The sequence below is a fragment of the Osmerus mordax genome, chromosome 15, assembly GCF_038355195.1.
Source record: "Osmerus mordax isolate fOsmMor3 chromosome 15, fOsmMor3.pri, whole genome shotgun sequence".
Classification (NCBI taxonomy): domain Eukaryota; kingdom Metazoa; phylum Chordata; class Actinopteri; order Osmeriformes; family Osmeridae; genus Osmerus; species Osmerus mordax.
Window position 1 is genome coordinate 10,932,008 of NC_090064.1, and position 22,756 is coordinate 10,954,763.

General features: G+C 45.7%; 1 protein-coding gene across 1 annotated transcript in view; it reads left to right on the forward strand.

The window, feature by feature from the left end:
* The window catches only part of sema5a (sema domain, seven thrombospondin repeats (type 1 and type 1-like), transmembrane domain (TM) and short cytoplasmic domain, (semaphorin) 5A), a 75,687-nt gene extending 63,384 nt beyond the window's left edge, over positions 1 to 12,303 (forward strand). Inside the window, 6 exon segments of the mRNA XM_067252216.1 lie at positions 3,704 to 3,913; positions 6,664 to 6,834; positions 6,955 to 7,110; positions 7,920 to 7,964; positions 8,140 to 8,351; positions 10,884 to 12,303. Of these exon segments, the coding sequence (XP_067108317.1) occupies positions 3,704 to 3,913; positions 6,664 to 6,834; positions 6,955 to 7,110; positions 7,920 to 7,964; positions 8,140 to 8,351; positions 10,884 to 11,003 (914 nt within the window). The 3' untranslated portion in view covers positions 11,004 to 12,303.
* Positions 12,304 to 22,756: the final 10,453 nt, after the last annotated feature.

The following is a 22,756-nucleotide window of genomic DNA, read 5'->3' on the forward strand; positions in this document are numbered from 1 at the left end:
ACGGACTGCGTGTTTCTGCATGTTTACACAAGGTAAGACGCTCCTAAGGCACATTTAAAAGGCCCTTTTCGAAAACAGACTCGGTTCCTTAACAGTCCTTGATATCCGAAAGTATATTTTGGCAGCCTCTTGAGGAGTTGTCCTCCTCTGTTGCAGACTGTCAACAGACCGGTAGCTGGTCCCCAAGTCTCCAGGTATGGTTGACAGTTTCATGATTTTCAATTCCCTTCTCGAGGTAGATCCTTCCCGCCGGTGGACGTGATTGACAACGTGAGAGGCGGCGTGGATTCGTCAGTCTCTGGGTAGCTATTTATCTGTATTCGCTGAAATAAATCATGCAGATATGATTTATCTGAGCAGTGAGGTGGAGCCGTCTTGGACATACGGAGCCGCTTCGTTCCAGTGATCCAAGTTTAATGGCGGTGATTAGCTAACGACTAAGGACCCGAAGTGATTAAGAGATGTATCTTGTTTTTAATACATATGATTGTTCTTGTCATCTTTTCGCCGCTCGCATCTCTCTTTCCAGAAACACTTAATTTTTCAACATCGTTTCACCTTGCTGTGGACACGGACAGATCTAGGTCTAGCTCTTCCTCCTTTTGTCTGTGTGTAGGCCTACGCTTCGATTTGAGGAAGAAAAATGCTGAGAACTTTCTTTCCTCCGACGTTCAATGAAAGATATCTCCTTTCCCATAGTATGCCCACATGACACATTGCCTTCATTACATGTTTTATAGAACAGATAGGTAATAATGTTGTTGGAGCAATGCAGTGTGTGAAATGCACTGGACACGGTAACGCCCAGTAAAATCTCAGCCCAGGAGGAAAATGAGAAAAGGGTGCAGGAGCTGGTTTTTATGATTTGGAATGACGCCAGTCTGTCTAAATGGAGGATTGAAAGGCATCTAAACTTGAGGTTTATTTGACTACACATTAAACAGAAAGAGATGAGGATGGAGGGAGAAAGTGTTTACTGATGTCATTGCTTGAAAAGTACACCATTTTGTACGTGTTGATTAGAATGGTTTCTACTTTCCTGTCCTCTGTTCCAATGGCAATGTTAGAGGAAAGAGCGAGAGAAATCCGATATATAGTGTGAGGATAGTGTGAGTGTGTAGTCCTTTTTTGAGAGTTATGGCTCCATTTCTCTTAAAAGAGCCAGTGAAATGTCAGGTTGGGTGATGTGTTTCATCTCAGATAAACTCTGTGCAAGGCCAGGCCCTCTTATAGACCATGCATTATATTCCTCTAACCGAGCACACATCACTAGCCGACAACCCACCGCTCATATGAACCTGAGCCACGTGTCTGATGAATGAGAACATAACTGTATCCTTGTCCCTTTCACTCTCTCTCTCTCTCTCTCTCTCTCTCTCTCTCTCTCTCTCTCTCTCTCTCTCTCTCTCTCTCTCTCTCTCTCTCTCTCTCTCTCTCTCTCTCTCTCTCTCTCTCTCTCTCTCTCTCTCTCTCTGTCATTCTCTGTCTCCATCACTATCTCTCTCTACCACTCTCTTTCTCCCTCTTCCTCCCTCTCTCTCTCTTCCCCCCCCCCCTGGTGATTAATACCTGTCTATGTAAGACCTTGTCCACATCTGCGGTCCTGCTCATGATGGTTGTCAGTAGATGATGTACATGGTGTAAACACAGATCAGCGGGATTCTAACAAAACAAAACGGTTTCAGAACAGGAAGAGGCTTCACCTCAGTCAACCTAACCCTCCCCAGAGGAAGCTTCTTTTCTTAATCACCACCCCCTCAGGGCGTTGCTGCGTGTGCATGTCCATGTGCGTGTGTGTTTACGGATGCATGTGTGTGTGTTCTGTGTGGGATTTTTAATTGCCCTTGCTCTAGCTTTTAATAAGCGGGTCCCTGGAGCTGGAGTCTTGACAGGTTTGATGACAGCTCCGGGAATAGGCCCTCTGTCACAGCCCTGCTCCCTAATCCAGCAGAGCTACTCCGTCTCTGGATTATATATGGATTTACACACACGCACACAATCACACACAGACATACTACAAACACGTCACACAGACACAAACACACACACCTCATGCAGACATGTGCTCACACACACAAACTATTTCACCAAACTAACACTCCTGATTGGCTCCTCTGATGGGAGACATCAGTTACCCTGATCTGTTTATCTCTGGGGGTGGGGGGACTTGTCAGAATCTAGGCTAGAGGAGAGAAACATCCCCCCCTTCCCTGTTCTGCTCTCCCTCTCTCCTCTCTTTCTGTTTTGGGACATGACATGGCAATTATTAGCCAACATTTTCTCTCTCTCTCTCTCTCTCTCTCTCTCTCTCTCTCTCTCTCTCTCTCTCTCTCTCTCTCTCTCGCTCTCTCTCTCTCTCTCTCTCTCTCTCGCTCTCTCGCTCTCTCGCTCTCTCGCTCTCTCGCTCTCTCTCTCTCTCTCTCTCTCTCTCTGTTGAGGATGTTTTCTGCCTCTGTTAACACTCATTGCCTGCATCTATTTGTTCTTCCTATTTGTTGTTTACCCTGCATCTCACTTCCTATCAAAGTTCTGTTTTCCAACTTGACTATATGTACTTCAGAGCCAGTCTGTGTTCCTGCAGTACTAGCTTTTGGGATTGCATTTTTGCCCGTCTGCTCTGGCCCAGATTGTTGGTGACTGGGGTCTCCAGAGACGTCATTCAGCCCTCATTTGAAAGAGGGAACTGCTCCGTGTTGGTTTTGGCGACCACCGCGCCTTCACTGATCCTGAATGTAACCTCGGACACATACACTCAGAGTCGAGCGCATACGCACTCCCGCACACGCATATACGCTCTCTCTGTCTTGCAGACACACAAAGTTGTAAGTAGCCTACAAAACTGGGTTTCCTTCGGAGAGCAGTGGGCATGGCCCTGGGCGTGAGCGGGCCTGGATAAAGAGTACAGGTCACAGTGGCAGCCAGAGCTGTTCGTGGCACTGCCTGCTCAGAATCGATAAAGAGCGGGGGCCTCAGCGGACCTGTCAGGGGCTCTGGCAGCTCGGGGTAGGGTGAGCTGGCGTGTCGGCTCCCAAGGTCGTCGCTAGCTCAGAGGATATGCGATGAGCGAGGGAGACACGCCGTGTTTTCGCTGAGGGCTGCATACCAAGCAAACCACTGAAGGATCCGCGCTCCAGCACCCGCACTCTCAGAACAAAGAACGAGAGTTACAAGGAAAAGAGGGCAAGAAAGAAACGAACAACAAAGATTGAAATAGGCATAGTGTTGTGAGTCACACAGCATATAACAGCACAGTGGGTTGAGTGACCGAATGATCCCAAAAGTGTGTGTAGCCACATTATAAATTGAATTCAGAATTTTTTCTCCCTCAAAGAGAGTTCTGCAATCCTTTTTACCTGTAAAAGCCAGCAATCAAAAAGTCTTATTTTCACAGCTGCATTGATTAATGTTCTCTGTAATTGGAGTTTAATTGAAATGGCTGTTTCATATTTCATCAGGAGTCATCATCTAACACGTCTCTTATGAGAGAGCACAGATTAGTCGAACAGTGGTGTAGTACTTAATGATAGAGGTGTGTGTGTGCGCGCGCATGTGTTTGTGTGTGTGCGTGCGTGCGTGTAGGATGGAATCTCCTCAGCTCTCAGAAGCCCCAAATCATGATGAAGATTAAATCTTTTAGCGCCCCATGTAAAGAGCTGCTAGTTCCAGCCTGACCCCCCTCTCTCCCCGCTCTCCCTCTCCCCAGGGGAGCTTCTCCGGTCGGGCAGAGTGTCAGGCCACACGGTGAACGGAGGCTGGTCGTCCTGGAGCTCCTGGTCCCAGTGCAGCAGGGACTGCAGCCGGGGGGTCCGGAACCGCAAGCGCACCTGCACCAGCCCGGAGCCTCGCTACGGGGGGCAGGCCTGCCTGGGGCCCCCGCAGGAGTACCAGGAGTGCAACGTCACCCCCTGTCCAGGTCACACATTTACATTTATTCATTTAGCAGAATTCTTTTATTCAAAGCCACTTACAAGAAAGAGATTTACAAAAAGTGCATAGGTCAATGATCATAAACAGCGAGATAGCCCAAAAACATTGCGGGTAGCCAAAACATGAAGCATGCATTGTGAAAAGCAAATAAGTGCCAATGGGTAGAACCAGAAGAGCATGTAGTTAAACAAATTACAATTAAACAACGTGATCCTCGAAAGTGCTGGAGTGTACCTGGAGGAAAGCAAGCAACAATAATATCATCACAGCGAGTACAAGTTGTTAAATCAGTTACAAGTGCAACAAGTCCCTCAATAAGTGTCATTCTGTTCCTGAGTGACAGACACAAACACACACACACACACCCTGCAACGCAGACACCCAAGCACACACACACTCAACATTTCGCACGGTGTATATGTATTACACACCGACACTCACCTCCTTCACTTACCTCTCATGCACAGGCATCCGGTTTCAACGAGCAAGCTATTAAGAGAATTTCTGGCAGCTGTTTTCCTTAATATCTGTGGCGATATCACAGGGCGGCAACAAGAAACAAGGGAAAGAAAGCAGGAACGTCCTCTGTGAGCACAGAGCAGAGAGAGGCACAAAGGAAATCAGCCTCAGATGCACTGCGTGACGAAGGGCCCCAATTTACAGCTGGAATCTCAGGCATCATCCCCAGGGTGTCTGACTGTGTAATTACATCGTAGGGTAATTATTCTGGCAGCTATTGGGAGCCGAGCTCTGTTGTGGAGAAAGAGACACACAGAGAGGGAGAGTCAGAGAACGAGGGAGGGAGAGAGAGGCTGAGACAATGCGTTCCCTTCTCTGTTCTGTTGCTAGCGGTTGGAGGAAGCATTCTAATTAAATCAGTGTTCTGTCTGACAAGGTAAGTAATGTGCTGTCTAAATGGAAATCTGACGCTTAACTTCTTACAAAGCACACCTGATTGCCCCCCCATCAGCCCCCAAACACATAAATAGGATTATTCCATGATTTTGATTCATCCACAGGCTGTTGGTGAAGGAGTGGGTCATTTTAGTTAGCTCTTAATCTTCTGGTGTCATACGCAAGCGGCCACTGCTGCAGACCAGGGGAGGGTAAAGGTGGGATGTTTCTGCAGCCTGCTGGTTCCTGTGGTGGAGGAACTTTGAGAACTAGAACGTGGAGGTAGCTACGTACTGTATGAACAGGCTCATTGGACAAAACCTCCAGAAGCTCTTTGGACTGATGGAGGACCTTTACCTATTTTTTGCTAATGTATCTACGCTACGTTATCTATGCTATGTCGCTAGTTTAGAGTATGTTTATGTTTATTTCATTAAAGGAGAGAAAATACACATTAATTAACTTGAGCACTTGTGCCCATCATGTAAATGTGCTCGATTTATAGCCATACAGGCTCATTTTCATCTGCAGTACCCTGTGGCAGGTTAATGGCAAATAAAACATGAAAATGTACATAAGCATAGACAAATAATAAAACAATGGCATAAACTTTAGCTGCTGTAGCTACACTGACCAGGCCCTAGCTGTGTCCGCTCTGTCTCACAGTTCAGTCTCTACAGTATCTTGGAGTGACCTGCACTGGAGGGCATTTTTTCTTAATTTGCCAGATTCCATTATCGTTCACTTCCGTTTGTACAAAGGCTGGATTTGAAGAGATGAACGCAAAAGTAGCATATCATCGTCTGAGACTGTTGATGCAGACAATTGGCTTTACTCAGTCACTTGACATCTCGACTTTTCATCGAGACTTTGCATGTATGAATACTTATGAATGGTGATGCAGCCTAAATTAGAACTTGCCAAGAGAGATGTGGTGGGGTTATTTTGACGCCGGTTTTAGTTCTCTGAAAAGTAATCCATCTGCTGTGTGAGGCACTGCTTTTAAATTGCATGAGTGTGCAGTGAGGAGGAGGGATGAAGAGAGAGAGAGAAGGGTAGACGGGTGGGGGGGGGGGGGGGTAGAGGGAAAGGTTGCCATGTCTGCTGTCCGTCTGGTTTGAAAGTAAATTAATCTCTCTCTGTTTTTGTGACCACGCGCTATGATGAGTCGATTCGTCATTGAGGGCCAGGTATCGACTGATCCGTCATTCTGCAATAGAGAAATTACACCAGGACTGGGTAGGGGGGTAATTCCCAGCTCTACTGGCCGACCTCACTAATTAAAAGACATTCTGAAATTAATGGACGATGGGAAGCTGGTTTGATTGTAATGATTTGCAATCCCCCCCTCTCACATTTTGTAATACCAGCAGCTTGGTATTACCAAAAATGATAGAAAATGAGAATGTATGTGCGTTTTGACTGCATGTGTGTCTGTGTGTGTTGGGCGGGTGAGGTGAAAGCAGCTGTATATGTATTAGAGCGGGGAGGTCAAACAGGACGTGAGGCATGCGAGACATGAACATTAATTCTAATACCAATACAGGTGAATGTTTGCCCTCAGCATGACAAGCAGATGGATACCTTGCCCATTTCCATGATTCAAAAACACATACATTAGTATTGTCTTTTCTACCGATTTTGTCAAAGCCCACAAATGCAAAGACAACTTGAGATAACTGTATATCCACACGACACAGAGATGCAGCTAAACGTGACCTCTTTCCAACACTCGAAAGCAGATCAAATCAACTGGATGGATGATATCACACAGTACATGCATTGACTCAGATGAATTGGGGGGGGTGTGCGCTGACCCTCTCTGGACGTGTGGCCCTGCAGTGGACGGTGGCTGGTCATGCTGGTCGTCCTGGTCCAAGTGCTCCGTGACGTGTGGAGGAGGACACTACATGAGGACCCGGACCTGCAACAACCCTCCACCTGCCCACGGAGGAGACATCTGCCTGGGTCTGCACACCGAGGAGGCCCTCTGTCACACACAGCTCTGTCCAGGTACACACACACACACACTCAAAAAACACGACAATTGGTGTTTTTTTCTTCAGTTTTTGAGCTGGAATGTCCACCCACGGTTGAATGGAACGTTTCCATGCGGTGTGGTTCTGTTGACAGAGAGTTGGTCGAGCTGGTCAGAATGGTCCCAGTGCGACTCCTCGGGCTCCCAGCTGCGCGTGCGACACTGTGACGTGCTCTTTCCCACCGGGAACCAGTGCTCTGGGAACAGCACCGAGAACAGGCCCTGTCCTCCAGACTCCAACTTTATACCAGGTAGAAACTCACACACATGCATACAGTCACCAACCTACTCAAACATACATGTCACACACAGTCGCTCAGCCACACACACTCGCACACTGTCGCTGACCCCCACGCACACATTCAGTCACCTACATTGTTTGCCCCAGACAAGGATATCCCCCATTGACAGACAAGTAATGTGAGTCAAACCACAACATTGATCTGGGCCACGCCAGGATAATGGGCATCTCGTCCTCTCGGGCTATTAAGTGGCCGAATCATTCAAGCCCTCTTTATTGATGTCTTCCACATGGTGTCAATGGACTTACCATCACCTGGGCACTGAAATATTAAAATATTTCTGTATAGTTTGACTCCCTGACAGCCCCTTATTTCTGTTGAATGCCCCTTTAACATCGTTACACAAAAAAACAAATACATAAACACTAGATTCGAAATTGATGTAACTACCATATCCCCATAAACGAATAATGTTGGTACTAGACTGTGAGAATACTTAAAATATTTTTTTCTGAAAACAGCAGCGATACTTTCTGCCTTCTGGCTCAAAAGCTTTTTATGGAGCTCGATAGTTCATCAAGGTTCATTAGACAAGCGGTGTTCTTCATTTTCTTTAATTAGCCCAGATACTTATCATAAAGCTCTTCAGGTGCCATGCTTCAGATTAACAGCGCTAGTTTTATTATCATCTGTTTCTCTTTGAATACTGCCATCGTCCTCGTTCACCTCCTAGGACGCCATTTATCAGAGTAACGAGTCTACGCTTTCTTTGTCTTGTCTTTTCTCTCCTTCCCTCATCCCTTCTTTCTCTTTCTTAGAAGTGTCAATTGCTCACTCCAGTCAGGAGGAAAGGCGCTGTGGAGGTAATGTGGGAGTGTGTGTGTGTGTTTGTGTGTGGGAGAGTCAGTGTGTGTGTGGACATGCATACATGCAGTACACTTGTTAGTCATGAAAAAGAAAATGTGAGTCATACATTTTCTCTCTCTCTTTGTTTCGCGCTCTCTCTCTCCTTCCCGTTTTCCTCCTCCCCTCCTTCAGATTTTAACTTGTTTCACATGATGGCTGTGGGCCTGAGCAGCTCGATCCTGGGCTGCCTGGTCACCCTGCTGGTCTACACCTACTGCCAGCGTTACCAGCAGCAGTCCCACGACGCCACCGTCATCCATCCCATCTCCGCCGCGCCACTCAACACCAGCATCACCAACCACATCAACAAACTGGACAAATACGACTCTGTGGAAGCCATCAAGGTATGGATACAACCTCAGGTCTAATACGCATAGACCCACTGAAGGTCAGGCGAAAAAATAATTGCTGGAAGTTTCTGGGGTTTACAAGCCCAAAGCAATGTTTTCCTTAAATGCTGTGAGATAAAGTATATTAGATATTGAGATTAATTTGTTTAACTTCAAACGCTCCCTCTTTCACAGATTGATGAATATGTTTTGGCCTTAACCCCAGCAACCTTCCAGATAACAGTTTTGACAAGACAGGTCTTTTATATCTGAATGCATGACATGAAGCGCCATCTGTTCTTGTTGTTGTTGTTGACTTACTCTCTGAAGACCCTGGCTGCTCTCTAAGGCCTAATGTGCGTCTCATCTCTGTGACCCGACACTGTTCTGTCTCAGCTCCCATACACTGCTTTCTCATCGAGTTACTATTGACACTCTACCAAGTGTTCATTGTAGTTCAGACAGATAAGTGCTTGTGGATTGTTTTGTTGAGTATTGTAGGTCAGGTTTGTGTCTTAGGTCTTACATCAGTGAGAGTAGATCAAGTAAGGTGTCAGGAGATTGCTCATAGCCACCGTTTTGAAATTGGGTACTGGCTAGGCTGGTGTTGCTGCTGTAAATTACAGACCAGACACCACTGCAACAGCATGGACTCTTTGGCTCAGGAAGGACTTCTTTGAGTGAAATAGTCTTCATCTATCATGTAATTAGGGTCTAAAGTGAGAGTATAATCCAGTTCGTCCATTGGGGGAGAGGCAGATATGAATTTAGATCAACCTCAGACGGGGAAACATGAATCCTGTCTTATTTCCCAAAGCACAATCTGACAAACTCCTCTCTTTTGTTTTGTTAATTATGCAGATATTTCATCCAGATGTTACAGCTAGTGAATGAATCTAGTTCAAATCCTTCTGAATTGTACAGACAGGAGTGAAGAAAAACACCTGCTGTCATAACTTGCTCAGATCCCAAACTGCTTTATCTTTCAGCCAAGCTCGAATAAACTAGGGAGAGGGACAGAAATTGTTGCTAACGATTAGCTGTTGTTATTCCTTACCTGGTGTCCCCATGTTATTGGAGCTGTGTTGGAGGCTATTAGCAGCTATTATGGTCCTTTGTGGTCAGTAGCAAAGTGGTCATCTTTAGTGGTACACAAGTACTGTAGACAACATATCCTACAGAGAGAGCCTCCATTTTGGTTCCTAGGTGCTTCTACAGTTGGATGCATCTCTACTCTGGTTAGATTGTACAATAGGGCAATAGGGCTCCATTGTGGCTCCTGTGAGGATGACTGTTGCTCGTTCCTCCCCTTCTGCAGCCCGATGTGTCGGTCCTCTTGCCCCTGGACGACCCCGACATGTGTCCACCACTGTCTACCAGCAGGGGCGTTTCCATGCGTGGCCTGGAGATTTTCTACTAACTCTGACCTCTGCTACTACCACAACCATCCAGCCTCTTGAACCTCCACCTATCCCAACAACCTCTTCCTCTTCCCCCACCGACACACTCCCCCCCACTTCCTGTGGCACTTCCTGTTTGATGCAGGTCGGAGTTCTGACTCACTTTCTCTTTGCTTGGAATCCCCCCCATCCTCCATTCCCCTCATCCCATAACGAGCACCTTTCAGGCTTGTGAGAAGGCAGTGTATTTCTCTTTCTTTGAGTCTTCCCATCCAGCATGTACCTGCTACCTTTCTTTTACAGCTCTTTTTCATGTTTGTCCTCCTTGTTTTCATGGCATGTGTTTAACTGGATGGTACAGTATTGAGGGTTGGGATCTAAGCCATGTATAATGGAATAGTAACACAATATACTGTGGCTCCTTCTCCAAACTCGACATCACCATCAGCTGTCACCAGAGACCCATGGAGATCCATCAATCAGGCCCCTAAAAGCAACATCAAATTACCACCACCCCCCCACCCCCGAAGTACACAATTTGTCCATAAACTGCTGATGTTGCGCCCAAGCACGAGGCTACTCAAGGAACTGTATATTTGAGAAGAGCATCTTCACGCTAGAGCTGCGCCATTTCTCATAGCGGTCTCATGATTGTTTAACACAAGCCCCCACTCCTCCCACCCCCCACTCCTCCCACCCCCCACTCCCTCCCCCACCCCACCCCAGTTCTGACAACCGTTCAAACCTGATGGAGGGCATTAGAGAGGGCTGCAGTGGGCAGACAGACGCTCATCATCACTCCGCTTCACTTCTTATTTCTCTGTTGTTAATGGTTTGACCTTGATCTTTAAATGTTATGCTTCCTGCATACAGAGGCCTCCCATTGATTTATGCTGTTTTTCTTTGAAACCTCAAAAGGCATGTTTTTTCTTCTGTTAGACATATTCACTTTACCATACCATCTGGTCTGAGTTATAACTTGTTCTGTGTGTAACAATGCAATCAACGCTGACTGCACTCTCTCTCTTTCTCGCACTCCCTCCCCATCTCTCTTTCTTTCTCTGTCTCTCGCTTTCTCACTTCCCCTCCTCTCTCCCTCCCTTTTCACGCTCTGTCCTTCCCTCCTCTCACCTGCTGTCGCTCACAGGCCTTCAACAAGAACAACCTGATCCTGGAGGAAAGAAACAAGTACTTTAACCCTCAGCTGGCCGGGAAGACTTACACCAATGCCTACTTCACCGATCTCAACACCTACGATGACTATTAAGACTTTGTTGGGCGTCTTATCTCCTCCCTTTGTGCAGACAGCCAACCCCCAACTCCTTCTCCACCCGCCTCCTCCCCCACAAGCCACACAACTGGTTACGACCACTTTGTTATTTCTTTGTTGTTTCTCATGCCGTATGTGACATCACCATGGGCCCTGCCCACCCCCCATGCTGAGACTCTCAGGCAGCTGCCCTCCAACCCAAGAGAAGTCTCTCCTCAGCAGTCCCCCTCAGGTGCCCAGGGGGTTTCTGGGAATGTCTGGAGGTGTTTAGGAGGGGGGATGAGGGGGGGTTCTTGACTTTCACAAAAAGGGACAACTGGAATACTATACAATACCATCATGGACAACAAAAGAAAAGATTTTTAAATAAAAACAAAGAAAAAAAGAAACTTGATGCATTGCTGGACTTGAATTGAAATCCTATGTTCTGCTTTCCTCTGAAGCCTCTCGATCCAGACCTGTGGTGACATGACGGGAGAGATCCACCCAACTGCTCTGCATGACTTCACCTCATGTGTTTTGATCTGTCTCTCTCAGCTTGCATGGTTGATGGTGGCCGTCCAGAGGTTTACGGTCTTACAGGCATCCTATCATACCTGTGATCTCTAGACTGCTGTGTATGTGTCAGAAGGTCCCTTCTGAGGACCCAAAGGATGGTGACCTTTGAGATGCCTGATACCACCAACTACCACCAAACCCCTCTTTTGGAGAAGGGCATCTACCCAGTCGCAGACTAGGCATGTATTCAGGATGTAGATAGTTGAGGAGACATGTTTGTGTTTCTTTCTGTTTTGGGGCTTTCATGGGTCTAGTGGTTAAAATACAATATCAATGTCAAATATTTTGCTTTTGCTGTTGTTATTGTACAGTCATTTCTGTTTTTTGAAGCTGATGTTCTCTGTAGATTTTATACGCTCATTTACTCTATGTCTGTTGAAAAGTGCAAATGTTTTTGTTTGGCAAAGAAGAAGTGATTCATGTAAGTTGAGAAGAAGCATCTTTTTTTGGCACAGTAATTTTTATATTGTTTTTTGTTTTGAAATTCAGAATTTTTGATAGTGTGTGTTCAGTGTTCTTTTGGCTTTTTGGATTAGTTAGACATGCATTGTGAAGGCATAAGTCTCTAACCAAATCTTGAGCATAGCTATTATACAGCAATTCTTCTCAAGGTGATGCCTTTCTGTTAAAGATGAACGTCATAACTGAGTGAAACACTCAGCTAGTTCTTTATTTCCCCTCAATGTTTCAACTGTAACTAACTCTTTTTACATGTTTGCTTGTTTTATTGTGCATAAATTAAAACGATTGCTTCGTATACTTCAGAGTTGTCAGTCTGCAAATGAAAGTACTTTTATACCTTCTGCCATTCATCATCTGTAAGCTATTGCTTCTTGCTTGTGGTTGAATGTAATTAATTGCACTGTGAAGAAGGTAGTAACATACCAGTTTACCCTTTTGTTAAGAATCCTGAGCAGGGGCTTTGGAGATGAATAGAACTTGCAGCTGTGGAAGGATACGTGAAGGATGCAGCTTAGAGAAAAGGGAGCGCTTAGGTATAAGGGATCTATATGAAGTGATGAAGCGCACCTGCGTTTTTCTCCATCAACCTTCAACCTGACGGTCCATCTGTGAGCAGAGGGTAATGGTTGGGAGGGGGTTGTTATTAGTCACCTTCAGCATTTTGCCTCAGACATGGGGTGTGTATGTGTGGGGGGGGTGCTGATACAGGCGAATCACAGGGGCCAAACTCCTCCACCAGAATCAATCTCTCTTTACCTGACTCCTCTATAACCCACAGAGGGATGAAGCAATGGACCCAGAAACACATGTGCAGTTGGGGTGTCTCTAGGGTGGAAATGGGATGTGAGACAGAGAGAGAGAGAGAGAGAGAGAGAGAGAGAGAGAGAGAGAGAGGGAAAGTGAGGAAGATAGAAAAAATGAGAAAGAGAGGAGGAAGAGAGAGAGAGGGAAAGGTGGGGAGAAAAAGAAAGAGGTAGAGAAAATTGAGAAAATAGGAGTGTTTGCGTGAGTACTAATATGTTTGCCTCTATTCAAAATGACTTTGCCGATGTTAGAACAGCCTATGCTGCTAAGTGCATGTTGTAAAAAGCATGCTATTTATCCTGGATAGAGGATTCATGACTTGATGTACATATACACACATACACACATCCAAAGTCATATCAAATACAGTCTAGGCTTTTCTGGGCACTTCCATTTGTCACTGTAGAGTGTATATTCCTTGGCGCTCCAGCAGAATGATGTATGTTGCACTTAGTCACAGAGACACATGTGACATTCCACTTCTCAACCAGTGACATTGGACTTGGGGACGACAAATTACTTTTTGGACCTTATAGATTAAAGAAAAAGGTTTGAGATACTGTAGTGTAACCTACAGGGGCTGCATCGGACTGGGGAAGTTCATAAAGGAATGTGTGTCTGTGTGGGTGGGTGGATGTGTGTGTGCATGTGTGCATATACATTTGTCCATCTTCTGTTCATACTGTGTCTTGACGCTCTGTAGGATTTGCTAATTGGGACATCTACAGAGGCCTGTGAGTGACAAACAAGGCGAGTGTGTGATGTTGTACCTGTCAGGGGAGTGACAGAGTGTGGCTGTTCCATTATAGCCCAGCCCCCTCTCCCAAGAGTCAGTGTCCTTCATTCACAGTGACGTCAGAATATTCCAGAATGTCATTTTAGAACTCTGACAGAATCCATTCAACCCAGGCATGTTGGCTGTTAGCCATGGGGTTCTATAGAACCATGACAAAGATTTTTGACAATTCAATGTAACGCTCAACCTTTTTCAAAAGCAACTAATATATGTCAGGCACATTGAATGGTTTTCAGGTTATATTAAATTTAAATGAATATACATCACAGACCAGCAGAAATTAAATGAATACAATTCTAAGCGTGTTGTGCGACATCATGTAGAGCTCTTTAAAGCTGTATGTTGAGCGGGTGAAACAAAAGAGTTATTCCGACGTCTTTTCCAATGACATCTCAAGGCTGGGGTTGGTGTTACCCTTTAACTCAGGAGAGGTTACACATATACATGCACCCCCACACACACTACGTTTGATATAAACTCAACAGGATGTGTAATAGATTCTGACAGGAAAAATAGCCATGGAAACATAAGTCTGCATCTCAATTGAGAGCCTATTCGTGACGTGAAGTGGGTACTTTAGTTCTATAGACCCCCCAATTACACAGTTAATGTGTCGACTGTAATACAGCCAGTTAGAGACCCCGCTAATTGGTTGAGTGTGTCAGATTGACGAGGTTGATGAAACAGTAAACCTCAGAGCTTTTTTGGAGTGTGCTTTCCCGTACCTTGCATACAGATGAGCGTTACATCTCATTTCATTTCCCAGTTTACTTCTTTGAGCGATGAAAAGTGTGTGTATGTGTGTGCTTTTCTTCTTGTTATTTACCAACTTCAAAAATTGCCATTAAGAAAACCGGGACTTGACAAACTTTCTCCAGTAGCTTGTACACCAGCCTGTACACCACAAACAGATTTCGCTTCAGCAACTTTCCAGGGTGCCCCACGTGATGAACGCAATCCAAGTTTCTGTGGCCGCCATCGAGCCCTCCTCTGTCCCTGCTGACCCTGGTCTCTCTCCACCTCTCAGGGCAGGTACGAGTGAGCCTGCTCGTCTGTGCGGGAAGATAGCACGCTGGCACATCTCAATGGCTTCTTAATGCCAGCCAGGGAACAGATATCACCATAGACACCCGTGCCAGCGGGAAAATAGATGCCATCATAGATCCCCGCCCAAGACATCTGGCACCCCAGGTGCCCTTGCATGCAGCCCCGGGGATTCAGCTGCAGGAAGCCAGCGGTGTGGGTCCTGCCAGGATGACCCCCACCTCCCCCCCACCCCCCTGCCAAGCTCCTATTGAAGCTTATTAAGGTCAGCAGGTCCCTTAGGATCCCATTCACCTCTCTAAAGCCTTTTGGGGGTGGAGGATGCGAGGGTGTTACAGACGGCAGTTCTATCTCCTCCTCTATCCTTCGGTGCCAACTTCCCCCACAAACAAGCTCTGATCCTGGACATCTGTCCCAGCTTGGTCCCTGGTCTCCGGCCCCCTTCCTGGGTACCTCAACTGAGGGACGTGTACCAACACACTGGGATGACCAATACCAGTCAGAATGAGCTTATTGATTGCGGCTGTGATGCTGATCCAGATATGGAAATGGGGAGGCACATACACATACACAGCTGCAGGGGGTCTTCTTGGGTGGCTCAGCTGCAGAATAACAGAATAACTCTCTCAGGTAAAGTATGTTACCTGAGAGAGTTTTGTTTGTTTACACCTGCATTGGTTCCTGTGGCACCTACTGTGCAGGAGACTGTGGTGTACTTCTAAACATCTAGAGGAGAGTTGGTAAGATGAATCTAGAAGATTAAAATACTCCCACTTGGATTCAAACATGGCTCCTTTGCACATCCAAAAGGACATGGTTTCTTATTTTGCCCGCTGGATCTAGACCCCAGACTCTATTTTCAGATCACCATCAAGAGATTATCAGTGGAATGTCCCTGTTTACATCACGGTTGGAGGTTGTGCATGTGTGGTTTGGTCTTTGTCTTTCTAACATTTTCTCTGTCTTTGTCAGTCTGTGTTGGTCCATTCCCTGTGGTTGGTGACAGTGCTTGGAGAGAGAGTGAGAGATGCCTGAAGGGAATGAAATAGTCAGGTAAAAAATGGAGATAAAGAGGGAGCACGTTAATGTTGTCAGGCTCCAGTTTTGAAATGTGAAGTAACTTTTTATTTGGGGTTTTTTACAGGCATTTTATGTGTGTGTGCGCTAGTGAATAGACCGTCTCTCCAAGGTATGGTTTGTCTGTTTGATTAATGATAGTGCTCACACCAGACACTAAAACACTTAAGGGATTTGTGCTTCATATGAAAAATTGATTACCTTTAACAAGAGAAAGATGGAGGCTGAAGGAAGAATAATGATTGGGTGCCTGTTTTGCTCCAAATCATTATACTTTACTGAAGTAATCATTGGTTCCTGGTTTGACTAAATTATCCAATATTAATGTCACCTAGAAGAAATAGTGAGAGTCATAAGTGTGTTTATTTCCAAGTCCCCCGGCTACACTTCATTTGAATGCAGTTAGTATACAACATGTGTACTTCAGGAGTTATTTTAAAATATTACAGTTCAGATTATTGTTCAAACTGCAGAAGCATCCTAATAACCATTTACAATGTCCAATTTTCTCTATTAATCACAGAAGTGTGTTTTGTAACTGTGGTCAAAGATACATCAGAGGTTTCACTTTATTCTCTGTCTCTTTCAAAAACTGGAACAAACCCATTTTTGGGATGTACTGTAAAACCACTTAGCCCACCCGGCTAATCACCCACCACAGCTCATGAAGAAACCGATGTCATCCATACTTCATAGATGATTCTCCACATCTACTTCCTGTTCCTCCACTCCAGGGCCTCTTATTGAATCCCTGGCCCTGCTCTAATGAGCCTTGTGATGAGGTATGGATCGACATCCTGTTTACTTCAGGAAGACCTACTTTACCATGAACAAATAAATAAAATATTTGGGGGGTGTCCATTTTGAAGTGTTTATATTTCAACATCTCGTATTTACTTTCTTATCTATTTCTCTGATAGCCCCTGACCTTGCCATGATCACATTTCTTTTGTGACATTAGCCCTCCTTATTTATTTGAGCTGGAGAGTATTCCAGCCCCCCACCCCACCAGTCTGGGCACAACTAGACACATGAACGTAAAGTAAACGTAAACCCTCCTAAATGAGGGTTAATCCATCATTGCCCTCCCAACCTGGAGGCTGGTTTGGCAACATGCCCTGTTTTCCCAGCGGCCCACTAAGGGTCCCCATCCACCTCTGGAGACTTTCATGGAACAAAAAATGTAAAACTTTAGATGAAACACACAAGTGCATGTGTGTATGAGTGTGATAGGGTTCTGTCCCACGCAAGGGAAAATACTCACAAGCAAAGAGATACTGTATCTCTCATTAGCAATGCCATCCTCCATTTTCAGAGGGTGATCAGATAGGGGAAGAGTATGAGTGATGGTGGTAATTAATACTGAGGTCATCCTGTCTCACCCGTTCACTTCAACCTTCTCCGCATCTGTCAAAAGGGCACAACAGCTGAATCATAGATAAATGACCTTCAATCACCAGCCTTCTCTGAAAACGTTGCCCAGAGTGTTCAGCCTTTCACCAGGAGCCTGTCTGGCTTTGGTCTGCTCTCATTTAGTGGTTGACTCACCTGCGTGTTCATGTACTTAGACTCCACTCGCACACTCTCCATCTGACACATACTTTGTTCATCGGGCTGTTTTCCTGTCTGCGGGAGAGATCTGCCAGGTGGTAGAATTTGATCCCCCTTTTCTCAACCACTGGAGATGTGCTGCAGGAGTGTTGAGCACAGTGGTGCAGGACTCCTGCTGCTTGGAGAGCCCGCTGTGCTGACTCAACTGGCGTTCACCTCACTGACGCAAGCTCCACAACAGACCTTTGTTCATGAGAGGAAAAGCTGCAAATAGTGCTCATGGAGGTTTGAGTGGTGGCTCTGTGTGTGTGTGTGTGTGTGTGTGTGTGTGTGTGTGTGTGTGTGTGTGTGTGTGTGTGTGTGTGTGTGTGTGTGTGTGTGTGTGTGTGTGTGTGTGTGTGTGCGTGTGTGTGTGCGCGTGTGTGTGTGTGTGTGTGTGTGTGTGTGCACGTGTGCGTAAAGCACTAAAGAAACAGCAGGCACTGGAAACACATCTCTCAAAGATTATTTTCCTCAGTGAAGGAGTGACAGGTAGGATGATTCTGGACAAAAATGCTCAGAGTCAGGGTCTTCTGAGTTCACAAGATTGATACTCTCCTTCTCTCTTCTTGTCCCACTCTCCCTCCCTCTCAGTCACTTTTCCTCTCTCTCTTTACCTCTCAGTGAGATTGACTGGTTTTGTTTTGGGCCGAGCAGCTTGAGGCTAGAAAACCACTCTGGGGGAGAATTGGCTTTAGATGAGATGAGGTTTGTCTCTGCGAGCTGTCAAGCCCTGTTTTTTAAATTGGGGGATGAGGAAGCAGGGGAGTGTGGATTATTCAGTCACCAAAGCATCTGTCTGGAATTTCTTTGGCGACCAACCAACAGGGGCAAATCACTGTCTGTTCTGACTCTGTTCACCTTTATTTGTTTTAGACCCTGCATCCCAATAACGCTCAGAGACACTAGGTTTCTCAGAGCAAACAGTGTGTAGGCGGATTACATCCCGTTCTGACTTACACAGCCCTGCTTTGAGCTCTCGAAATGAGAAGAAAAACACATGATCGTTTCCAAATTGAATATCGAGGATGAATGTGTGACAGGGAGTTGTAGTTCTGTGTGTGCTGCAGCAGAGGGTTGTCCTCCAACACCAGCTCTACCAGGGGGTGTCATCATGACCATCATCATCGTGAGGCATGATCGAGGCCACGGAGTGTGGAGCGCTGCAGTATGTCACTGGATTTATGCTTACGGTCGCCCAGTTGTAATACAAGCACAGTTTTCTTTCCTTCTCCGTCTGTGGTTCATATCCATTTCTCCTCATTTCCCTCTCCTCCAGTCATGGTGTGAAAGAGGAGATGAGGTGGATGGGGAGGGGAGAGGGTGGGGGAGGAGGAGAGGAAGGGAAGTGAGGGAGGGAGGGAGCAGAGTATGGAGGGTGTTGTCTGAGTCCCTCTCAGAGAAACAGAAAGATACCCAGATGAGGTGGGAGGAGGTGGGTGGGCCTAAGCCACGCTGAGGCCTATTCCTGAGAGGAGAAGACGAATGAGACTGACACCATTAACATTAACATATCATGTAACATAATATTAACAAGGGAATGCAAGATAATTGTCACCCAAACCAATGCTTATTGCAGAACGTTTGACATTTCATAAACGCAATAAGAATGAGGGGGGAGTCTATTAGATTTTATGTTGTTGAACTGAAGTTGCACTGAATTTGGTGATGGATTAAATTGGCTATGAGAAATTGCCTAGTATGTGGAATATTGATTGTGGACACTCAAAAGCGACTGTTAACTGAAGCAAGCCTCCTATTTGCACGCAGTGTGGAAATGGCTGTGGAAATGGAAACACTTCCGGCCCCTAAATGTGTTAATTTAAACATTGGATATTTTGGACGGTGGAAACGAGGTCAGACTGCATAGTAGCGGAGTCATTAGTATGACCAATTAGTGTGTGTAGCATGTAAACTAGCATGATGTCCTGGTTAAGGGCTTTGATGTGCGGGGTTGTGTAGCCTTTGTGGGTTGGAGTTTGTATCAATGGATATGACCCTAAAGAGAAACAAGAAGGGAAGACAGAGAGCGAGAGGGGGTGACTCAAAGCTCTTGATAGAATCAACCCCCATGGGCTTTCGTTCAGCAGTGTTTATTCTATAGACACATTTTAATTAGCCCCTAACGAAGCTCTAGGACACAAACATGATCTGATTATGAGTAGAGGCTCATAGCGAACAAAATCAAATTTCACAATTTGGATCAAGCCTGGAGGACACCACCCACCCTGTCTTCTGAGAAGGACTTCCATACACAGCTTTACCATGTATACTGTAGACAGTAGAATAACGTAGCCTACCTAAACTTTATGAAAGGTGAAACACATGTTAACTTCGCCTTCCGACGACATGATAGCTCGACCCATTTGCATACAGACAAGATTAGAGTACCCGGCGACTGCCGTCGACTGCTTAATGTCTGCAGGGTGTAAACACAAGCCAATGTTTTATTCAGATCTAGGTGAGGAGGTGTCTGTAGGTGTCGGTTGCTGTGATAACTCTGACACCTCGCATCTGCTGCCTAATGAGGCCGTCCGCGCCCAGCGTCAAGGACATCAGGCGTCTAGCTGCGGCATGCCGGAGAGAAAGACTCGGAGTGGGAACGATGTTCTGATACAGCGGGGAGGGAGGCAGGAACCTCACCGTCAGGAGTAGAGATGGCCTTCAGATCCACACATCACTCAGGGCAACCAAATAGAAAAGGGCATTACATAGGACAAATGCGTCGAAGAATATTTGCACAGCTGACCACATCTTAAAGACGGACACTGGAGCGGGTCCACCACCAGAACAACCACTTGGCATGGTTGGTCATGTGACATCTGTTTTCAAAACCAATGAAAGGGTCATAAGATTGGACCCTCAAAACTTTACCTTTAATATGTTAGAGCAGAGAAGGAAGAGGTGGGAGCGGAGAGGTTGAAGCTGAGAGGAGTTGGAGAAGCAGAGAGGAGATGGAGAAGAATTCTTCGGAGGAGGAGGACAGAGGAGGAGGACAGAGGAGCGTGGGGCAGGACATGATGAATGAAGGCAAAGCTTCTGGGATTGAGAAGGAGGAGGGCGAGTCTCGCAGACAGTTTTCTTCCATGGTCGTTGATTCCTTGTGACCCAGGGTTAATGTGGCGACACGAGGCCCCCTACAGGTCACAGTCATATTTCAGCTCTTTATTAAGCCTGCCTCTCAGTCCAATGGTGTTTCTGCTTAATTACTCTGTCCAGTGTTCGGGCAATAATAACTCACATAATACTGCAACCACAGGCATGAATAAAGATATTAACTATATGTCTCTCCATTGCACCCCCCTCTCTTTCATTCTCTCTCTTTTTCTTTCTCTCTCTCACACCCACATCTGCAAAACATCTTTTAGCACCCTGCGTGCAGTCTATCGTCCTTACTAGTTCCCTTAGTCATGCATCAAATGTTCAATTTGGCTATGAGGAGCCTCTGGGGAAAATAAACACCCAATTTTCCGCAACTCCCCAAACAGCATTAGAGAAGGAACACATGCAAATCAGCACCCAATTTATCAACACCCCTATGATGCACACTGGTGGGTGGGTATCACTGTCAAAGGGCCAATTAGCACGAAGCCCATTGCGATCGCAGGTCCCCAGGAGAGGCTAGCCATTATTACAGATTCATCATCAGCAGAGACCAGGACAGGATAGGAAAGAGTCCCCACTGCCTCTAGCTCTGACAGGAAAGTACCAGGTCTTGTAGAGTGTGTACGGTGCCAGCAATGATTTGTAGGCCATGTGTGTATTTTTATCAAGCTTTTTTTTTTTTTTTTTTACAAACCAAATCCAAACCATTACAATCTGAAGCTCCCAGTGGTAGGCAGGAACGAGTGAGGTTGACAAACCCAAGGACTAAGGTTTTTAGTCCTCCAGCATCTGGTTGCCTCCAACAGCTTTTTGATGATGGTGGTCAAGGGGCTGTACATGTTCCCTTTAACCCTGGAAAGGTTGCATCCTCACATCAATTGAACTCAAAGAGGAGGGAGGGGGGGAGTTGGTAGTCTTCTGCAGAGTGAAGTCAATACAACACAGAGAGAATATCTGAGGAGAGAGACATAGACTCCTCACATGTCCGAGAGAAGTGTCTCCTTCGCGGAGAGACAACACTGTCTTTGTAGCTTGATGAAACATTGACAGCAATGATGTGTTGACGACCTTGGGAAAGCCTTAAAGCAACTGTTTTAGCCCTGACTTATGGAAGCCGCTTGCATCATATGGTATCGATTGTAAGTGTGAGTTGACATGGTTTCCTCATCTCACCTAACATTCTATACAGTAGCCAGTTTTTTCATCAGGTTATTTAACATTTGAAAGCCTGAGGGTGAACGTGACCTGTTATTACCTTTAGGAACAGAGAAGGATCCACAGACAGTGCCCTTTAAATAGATCCTCCCCCCCTCTCTTTGTGCTGGCACTTTTACTCACCTCCACAGTCCTCTGCTTTTCATTGTCAAATTCCCAAATGGACATTCAAATTGCTTGATTAACACTGAAAAGTGAGATGAACAATAACATTTTGATCTCAGGTTCTAATTAGTCAGGTTTGGTTTAGTATCTTCCTCTACGGCATTCTATTGTTAGGTCTTAATTGTCCTTCAATGAATGAGCTTGATCTGAAAGTGGCCTGTCGGGTATGAAAGCCTCATAGCTGCTCTCAGTCAACAGCCTGAGTGGGCTTGTTTCCGCAACTTCTGAAGGTCGTAAGATGATGATCTGTCAGTCAGCATTGGTGTGGGTGATGGCATCTGGGTACTGCAGATCGATATAAAGGGGATGTGTGTGTGAGGGAGGGGGGGGGGGGGGGGGGGGGGCACCGGACAAAGAGCGTTTATGGAGGGGTAACAAGGGCAAGCAAGAACAGAGCAGAGTGGCTCTAGGATTGGTAAATAAATGTGACTCAATGTAAAATTGCCTTTCTTCCGTTCCAGCAAGGAATGTCATTTACAATCTGTATACATTCATTAAATGTCCAATAGAATAATTGGAAGAATTTTGTATATTTCCTTACGATGTAGGAGATGTAAGACAACCAAGGTTTAATTTCCAGAGTGTCACACTAACACAGTATTGAGAGTTAGAAACACAGACACCCACATAGTACCTCATTATCTCTGTTTATTTATCATTTCCCTCAAGTGCTGGCCAAATGAAGACAGCACAAATAGACAAGTACCTGTATACACAAACACACACATAAACACACACACACAGGGACAGTTCAGAGGTTCTCAAAGTTAACCAAAGTAATTGATTGCCTGTTTAAATATAGCCTGAAAGTTTGCTCTTCTGAATGGAAGTTAGAGACTGTAAACTCAGTGGTATATGGAATACCATTCTAAGCCAGCACTTTATTTTACCAAGTCACTGTGTGATTTGTAGTTGGTCTATTCCACATATCAAT